Genomic DNA, 8,446 nt, shown 5'->3' on the forward strand with positions numbered 1-8,446 from the left:
GTCCTCAACTTAACGACCATCATCAAGCCTGGTAATTACTGGTAGTCTTCAACTTACGACCATAATCGAGCCTGGCAATTACTGGCTAGTCCTCAATTTATGACCATCACTGAGCCTGGCAGTTAGTCCTTGAGTTACGACCATAATCGAGCCCGGCAATTACTGGTAGTCCTCAATTTATGACCATCATCGAGCCTGGCAGTTAGTCCTTGAGTTACGACCATAATTGAGCCCGGCAATTACTGGTAGTCCTCAATTTATGACCATCATCGAGCCTGGCAGTTAGTCCTTGAGTTACAACCATAATCGAGCCCGACAATTACTGCTAGTCCTCAATTTATGACCATCATCGAGCCTGCCAGTTAGTCCTTGAGTTACGACCATAATCGAGCCCGGCAATTACTGGTAGTCCTCAATTTATGACCATCATCGAGCCTGGCAGTTAGTCCTTGAGTTACGACCATAATTGAGCCCGGCAATTACTGCTAGTCCTCAATTTATGACCATCACTGAGCCTGGCAGTTAGTCCTTAAGTTGCGACCATAATTGAGCCCGGCAATTACTGCTAGTCCTCAATTTATGACCATCATCGAGCCTGGCAGTTAGTCCTTGAGTTACGACCATAATTGAGCCCGGCAATTACTGCTAGTCCTCAATTTATGACCCTCATCGAGCCTGGCAGTTAGTCCTTAAGTTGCGACCATAATTCGAGCCTGACAATTACTGGTAGTCCTCAATTTATAACCATCATCAAGCCTGGCAGTTAGTCCTTGAGTTACGACCATAATTGAGCCCGGCAATTACTGCTAGTCCTCAATTTATGACCATCACTGAGCCTGGCAGTTAGTCCTTGAGTTACAACCATAATTGAGCCCGGCAATTACTACTAGTCCTCAATTTATGACCATCATCAAGCCTGGCAGTTAGTCCTTGAGTTACGACCATAATCGAGCCTGGCAATTACTGGTAGTCCTCAATTTATGACCATCATCGAGCCTGGCAGTTAGTCCTTGAGTTACAACCATAATCGAGCCTAGCAATTACTGGTAGTCCTCAATTTATGACCCACACCGAGCCTGGCAGTTAGTCCTTGAAGTTACGACCATCATCGAGCCCGGCAATTACTGGTAGTCCTCAATCAGCCCATCTTGCTTTAATTGGCCTTTAGGTAGGTAGCCTTGGTTTATGGCTCCGTCCCTGTAGTTTCCCTCCGTTAAGGCGCCCGAGTAAACCTAAGGTAAAACTGCATCTCTCTCCACCCAGCCTCCCTGGATGTCACCAAACAGAAGGACCTGAGTGGCTTCTACCGGCATCTGCTGAACCAGACGGTGGGGGAAGAGAAGGTGCCCCACTGCAGCCTTCGGGGAGCCGGGTGAGCTTGGGCTGGGTGACGTTGGGAATTCTGGCGTTCCCTCGGCCAAGAGGGACTTGACGGCTCCCAAAGGCGCCTCGATTGGAAACGCAATCGGAATGAACTCTGGGGAAGATGGGCAACTAAGTTAAGGCAGACTTTTTGGGATGGGGGCCCTGGTGCCCTCTGGGCTGGGTGGTTTTCTTGCAGATGTTTCACGACCCAAGTGGGTACCGTCATCAGTGCTAGAAGGGAGGGGATTTATGGAGAGGAAGAGATGGAGAAGGAGAAAGAAAGAGAAAAAGGAGGAGGAGAACTGTGGGGTCCCTGGTGCTCTCTGAGTTTGATGGTTTCTTGCAGATGTTTCATGACCCAACTAGGGAACATCACCAGTGCTAGAAAAGAACAGGTGAAGAGGAGGAGGAAAGGAAGAGGGGCATGAGGAAGAGGAGAAGGAAGGAGGAGGAGAAGGTAGGAGGAGGAAGAGAAGAAGGAAGGAGAAGGAAGGAGGAGGAAGAGGAGAAGGAAGGAGGAGGAAGGAGGAGGAAGAGGAGGAGGAAGGAAGGAGGAGGAAGAGAAGAAGGAAGGAGGGGGAAAGGAGGAGGAAGAGGAGAGGAAGGAGGAGGAGGAAGGAGAAGGAAGGAGGGGGAAAAGGAGGAAGAGGAGAGGAAGGGGGAGGAAGAGGAGAAGGAAGGAGGAGAAATAGCAATAGCAATAGCAGTAGACTTATATACCGCTTCATAGGAGAAGGAAGGAGGAGGAGGAAGGAGAAGGAAGGAGGGGGAAAAGGAGGAAGAGGAGAAGGAAGGAGAAAGAGGAGAAGGAAGGAAGGAGGAAGAGAAGGAAGGAGGAGGAAGAGGAGGAGGAAGGAGGAGGAAGAGGAGAAAGAAGGAGGAAGAGGAGGAGGAAGGAGAAGGAAGAGGAGAAAGAAGGAGGAGGAAGAGGAGAAGGAAGGAGGAGGAAGAGGAGAAGGAAGAGAAGGAGGAAGGAGAAGGAAGAGGAGAAGGAGGAGAAGGAAGGAAGGAGGAGGAGGAAAAGGAGGAGGAAGGAGGTAGTGAAGGGGTCCTTGGTGCTCTCTGAGCTTGGTTTTCTTTCTTCCAAACGTTTTATGACCCAACTAGATAACATCATCAGTGTTAGAAATGGGGAGGAAAAGGAGGGCCGTGGGACCCTTGGTGCTCTCTCTGAGCTTGGTCATTTTCTAGTAGACATTTCATGACCCAACTAGGTAACCTCATCAGTGCTAGAAGGCCGTGGGGTTTGCTCACATTCATTCCCCCCCTCCTCTGTGTAGAACAAGAAAGGGTTTTTCTCCCACGGAAGGATGACTTTGGTTGCAAGGTGTATTTTGAGAGGACTGAATGGCAGAAGCATCTCAACCAAGAATCTGGGTTCAAGTCATTTTTTTCCCCTCTGTAGTGGCATCGAATTTTTGGAACGTTACCAAGGAACCCCCCAGGCTCATCCCTGGAGAAACTGCTTCTATATCAATGACGTTATCATTATCAATTATAATTACATAAGCACCGTATTTTTCAGAGTATAAGGCGCACCTTTTCCCCCACAAAAAAGAGGGTGGAAATCTGGGTGCGTCTTATACACTGAATACAGCATTTTTGGCCTCCCGAAACTCCACCCACTTCACCAAAATGGCCATGAATAGGCTTTAGGCGGCTTCCAGAGTGCTCCTGGGGGCTGGGGAGGGCAGAAACTAGCGAAAAATGAGCCATTTTTTGCTTGTTTTTGCCCCCCTCCCCCAAACTCTAAGAAGCACTCTATAAGCCTTCCAAATCCTTCCAAAAACAGGCTGTTTTTTTGCAAAAAATGGACCGGTTTTTGCTCCTCTTTGCCCCCCCCCAGCCCCCAGGAGCACTTTGCAGGCCTCTCAAACTCTCTGCATGCCCCGTTTTTCACAAGAAAATGAGGCGTGCAGAGGTTTTGGGAGGCCTGTAGAGTGCAAACCCCCTTTTTAAAAAAAAAATTACCTCTTCAAAACCTTGGTGTGTCTTATACTCCGAAAAATACGGTAGTTCTGGAATGATAGTTATAATGGAACCCCTGTCCATCATGGTCCACGATTTGTTCCGTATCTCAAATCACGGCTAGTCAGCCTTGTTGGTTCCCCTGCCCCCCCTCTGCCATCCCTTCTTTGCTAGTCAACATCTCGTCCAGCTGGCGGCCGCTTTTTCCGACCGAGCCTTAAAAAAGAGAACGGCAGAACGAAACAGCCCCCCCCCCCCCCCGGGCTGATGGAAGTTGGCTCCCTTTCCCCGTGGCAGGCGCCACTCACTCCGTTAAAGCGTGACCCAAAATGGAAAGCATCCCCTTCACCGCAGGGTTCAGAAGACGTGACGCCTTCCCTGGGATTCAGAGAAGAAACAGCCAGGATGGTTAGGGGGGACGGAGGCTAAAACGAACGATGAATGGTTGCAGGAATTCAATCTGGAAATATGGAGGAATTTTTCTGACGGTGAGAACCATCAACCCATGGAAGAGAAGCTGCCTTCGGAGGTTGTGGGAGCTTCATCCCTGGAAGCTTTCAAGAAGAGACTGGACTGCCATCGGTCAGGAATGGTGTAGTAGGGTCTCCTGCTTAGGTGAGGGGTTGGACTAGATGACCTCCAAGGTCCCTTCCAACCCTGTTATTCTGTTATTGTTATTCAGAAGTTGTGGGAGCTTCATCCCTGGAGGCTTTCAAGAAGAGACTGGATTGCTATCGGTCAGAAATGGTGTAGACACGTCTGCTTGGGCAAGGGGTTGGACTAGATGACCTACAAGATCCCTTCTAACTCTGTTGTTCTGTTCTGTCCAATCACCGTGTGGAACTTTGCGAGCCTCGTGCTGGCTGGGCGTGGGGGACAGAGGAGATCCGAGACAAGCTTTAATAATGTGGCAAAACGGAGGAGCATTTTATTCATAAATTAGGGTTTAATTCTGCGACCATTCAGTCACCACGATGAGAAAAAAAAGATATTGAGACTCTAGAAACAGTGAAGAGAAGAGCCACAACGATGAGGCTAGAATAGACGAAGAACCGTTGCAGGAATTGGGTATCTTTGATTTAATGAAAAGAAGGATATGGGGGGGGGGACGGACATGATAGCATCTTCCAATACTTGAGGGGCTGCCCCAAGGAAGAGCTGGGGGGGTCAACTTCTATTCTCCAAAGCACCCGAAGGCCGGATAAGAAACAAGGGATGGAAATAAATCAAGAAGTGAAGCAACCTGGAATTAAGGAGAAATTTCCTGACAGTGGATGCCATGATGTAGAAAAGATGTGGAGACTCTAGAAAGAGTGCAGAGAAGAGCAACAAAGAGGATTAGGGGACTGGAGACTAAAATATATGAAGAACGGTTGCAGGAACTGGGTAGGTCTAGTTTAATGATAAGAAGGACCAGGGGTGACAGGATAGCAGTCTTACAATCTCTCAGGGGTTGCCCCAAAGAAGAGGGAGTCAAGCTATTCTCCAAAGCACCTGAGGGTAGAACAAGAAGCAATGGGTGGAAACTAATCAAGGAGAGAAGCAACTTAGAACTGAGGAGGAATTTCCTGACAGTCAGAACAATTAATCAGTGGAACAGAAGTTGCCTCCAGAAGTTGTGAATGCCCCAACACTGGAAGTCTTTAAGAAGATGCTGGACAGCCATTTGTCTGAAACGGTGTAGGGTTTCCTGCCTAGGCAGGGGGTTGGACTAGAAGACCTCCAAGGTCCCTTCCAACTCTTATTCTGTGAAGACTAAAACCTATGAAGAATGGTTGCAGGAACTGGGAATGTCTAGTTGAATGAAAAGAAGGACTAGGGGAGACATGATAGCAGCCTTCCAATATCTCAGGGGTTGCCCCAAAGAAGCTATTCTCCAAAGCACGAAGCAAGAAGCAATGGGTGGAAACTAATCAAGGAGAGAAGCAACTTAGAACTGAGGAGGAATTTCCTGACAGTCAAAATAATTAATCAGTGGAACAACGAAGGAAGGAAGGAAGGAAGGAAGGAAGGAAGGAAGGAAGGAAGGAAGGAAGGAAGGGCAATGGGTGGAAACTAATCATGGAAAGATAAGCAACTTCATCAGTGCTAGAAGAGAGTGGAGTTTGCTCTCTGTTCATGTACAGGAGCTACAGTAAATAAACAACCCCCAGAAGGGAAAAAAACATTTCCACCAATGCTGTGGGAGCAAGCTGCTTGCATACAAAGAGATAGCAAACCCCACGCTCCCTTCTAGCACTGATGATGTTACCTAGTTGGGTCTAACAACTGTGGCAAGAAAGGTCATAATATAGGGCAAAACTCACCTAACAACCGTCTTGCTTAGTAACAGATTTTGGGCTCAATTGTGGCCATACCTAGAGGGTTATATGTATCCCAGCTGTTGTTAAAAATGTGATGCCTACAACGGGATAAGTGTACTTTCATGGATATTCTCTACAGGCAGTCCTCGACTTACGACCGCAGTTGACCCCAACATTTCCGTTGCTAAGCGAGAAATTTGTTAAGTGAGTTTTGCCCCCTTTTACAACCTTTCTGGACACAGTTGTTATGTGAATCACCACAGTTGTTAAATTAGTAACACGGTTGTTAAGTGAATCTGGCTTCCCCATGAACTTTGCTCGTCAGAAGGTCACAAAAGACATGCGACCTCGGGATGCTGTGACCGTCATAAATGTGAGTCGGTTTGTCAAGCATCCAAATTTTAATCACTTGATAATTGGGGATGCTACAACAGTTGTAAGTGTGAAAAAGGATCCTATTTTTCAACGCCGTTCTAACTTCGGTCAGTAAACAAACTGTTGTAAGTTGAGGACTACCTGTATTTATAGCAAATTAATGCTTACGGATTATTTTGTCTCCAAACAACGTTTAGGTTCAAAGGAGAAGATCTTGCCGAGAAGCCGACAGGCTCCCATCAAAGTCTGGAAAACAAAACGGGAACTTGTGTTCCCGGGAAGGGAGAAGAGAACCTGGATGCGGACAGCGACTCGCGATCCCATAGCAGCGATGGCGAGGAGACGGTTGCTGAGGGAGTCCCGGAGAGACGCGGTGAGCAGCGAGCTTCTGGGGCAGGTGACGGGGACCTCCGTGGTCGCCAATCGAAGCAAAGCCCGAGGGGCTCCAGATCTCCCAGCAAGGAAAGACCTCCGCGCTCCCCTCCGGCGGAGCAGCGAGACCGCCAAAGGGACGAAGCCCACCAGAGCGATGACAGAAATAGCCAGAGAAGACATGGAAAGGATGAGCGAAGTCGGAGCGACGGCCATCACAGGAGACGAGAAGACCGAGAGGACCGGCAAAAGAGGAAGGACTGGGAGGAGGAGGAGGAAGAGAAGCGAGAGCAGAGGAGAGGAAGAGATAAGAAGGAACATCGGGCCAGAGAGAAAGACCGAGATGGAAACAGGGAAAAAGGACGGGGGAGGGACTCAGACCGAGACGAGAAGCCGAGGAGGAAACACAGCTCAGGATCCGTGGCCCAAGAAGACCCCCAAACTCAAGGGGGGAACCTTCCCAGCCCTGAGAAATCCACCGAGGTGACCCCCAAGGCTTCCGAAGACAGCCGAGAGACCCTCGAAAAGCCGGCCGAGAAAGTCAACAAATTCGCTAAGCGCAGCAACCAGGAGACCGTCTCGTCCGCCCGGGACCGATACCTCTCCCGGCAAATGGCCCGCGTGGGCCCCAAAGCCTACGTGGAAAAAGAGGAAGATTAGGTGAGGGGCTACCCTGCTGGGACCGCAGGAAGAAGGGACTTTGGTTGGGAATCTCAGGGCCTTCCGAGTGGAGGAAAGAGTGGGCTATTTATTTCAGAAGGTTCCGCGTGCGAGGAGCGACAGGACGAGTCTCGGAGAGAGCCGAGTCTCGTTTTAGCCGGGAGCCTGCTGAGATGGGGAGCCTTTTTGAGGATCGGCCTAGGCCGAAAGACCTTTCCTCCCACAAATTTGAGGAAAGAAAGCATGCAGAGGATAGAAGATCAGGGATAATCTTGTTTTCGTTATTTTTTGTTTCGTTTTAAAGGCCGATGTAAAGATTCGGAGTTTCCGTCTGGTGTTTTCTGACTTCTGACTTCCAGAGCCAGCAAAAATAAAGTGAAAAGAATTATTTTAGGCTCCGTTGTTTTGTTTTTTTAAATCCGTGCTAAATCTTAATTCAACTTCGTTATTTCTGATCCTAAATTTGAGGAATTCCCCTGCCCTCTTTCAGCACTGGTGATGCTACCTAGATTGGGAATGAAATCATCATCATCTTCATTTAATGACCCCATAATTTCTTGTGGGGTGGAGCCTGGCTAGCAGAGTGTTTTAATGGCCGGATGCCTTTCCCTGTTGCCAGTGTGGAGTTTTGTTGAGCAGATAATATTCTCATTGTGCCCAGAGAGAGAAATATCTGCCTCTACCCAGGATCGAACTCACAGCCTCCTGGGTTGTGAGGCGAGAGCTCCACTCCTAGGCCATTGCACCACTCCCTAGTTTGGTAATGAAATGTCTTCAAGAAAACAACCAGGCTCAGAGAGCGCCAAGGAAGTCCCCCCCCCCCTCCTCCTCCTCCTCCTCCTCCTCCTCCTCCTTCCTGCAAAACCCCCTCCCCTCTAGCACTGATGATGTTCCCTAGTTCGGTCGTGAAACGTCTGCAAGAAAACATTGAAGATCAGAGAGCACCAAGGACCTCATAGCCACCTCCTCCGACCCCCGCTTCATCCTATACTCCTCCTCCACCACCACTACCACCTCCTCTTCCCCGCAACCATTCCCCCACCTCTTCTAGCCCTGATAACGTTCCCTAGTTGGGTAATGAAACATCTACAATGTAATATCCAAGCTCAGAGAGGACCAAGGAACCCCACCGCCCTCCACTTCCCCACCTCCCTCTTCTTTCCCCTCCTCCACTTCCTCCTCTCTGCAAACCCCCCCCCTCCCTTCTAGCACTGATGATGTTACCTAGTTGGGTCATGAAACGCCTGCAAGGTAATATCCAAGCTCAGAGAGCACCAAGGAGCCCACAGTCCTTCCTCCTCCTCCTATTTCTTCTCCTCTTCCTCCTCCTCCTCTTTCTGCTCTTCCTCCTCCTCCTCTTTGAAAACCTCTCTCCCTTCTAGTTCTGATGCTGTTACCTAGTC

General features: G+C 49.1%; 1 protein-coding gene across 1 annotated transcript in view; it reads left to right on the top strand.

Moving 5' to 3' along the window:
• NSRP1 (nuclear speckle splicing regulatory protein 1) overlaps positions 1 to 7,432 on the top strand; it is a 34,239-nt gene extending 26,807 nt beyond the window's left edge. Inside the window, exons 6-7 of the mRNA XM_032238449.1 lie at positions 1,264 to 1,372; positions 6,209 to 7,432. Coding sequence (XP_032094340.1) covers positions 1,264 to 1,372; positions 6,209 to 7,043 — 944 coding nt within the window. The 3' untranslated portion in view covers positions 7,044 to 7,432. The remainder of the gene's footprint in view (positions 1 to 1,263; positions 1,373 to 6,208) is intronic.
• Positions 7,433 to 8,446: the final 1,014 nt, after the last annotated feature.

Source organism: Thamnophis elegans, unplaced genomic scaffold (genome assembly GCF_009769535.1).
Source record: "Thamnophis elegans isolate rThaEle1 unplaced genomic scaffold, rThaEle1.pri scaffold_191_arrow_ctg1, whole genome shotgun sequence".
Classification (NCBI taxonomy): Eukaryota; Metazoa; Chordata; class Lepidosauria; order Squamata; family Colubridae; genus Thamnophis; species Thamnophis elegans.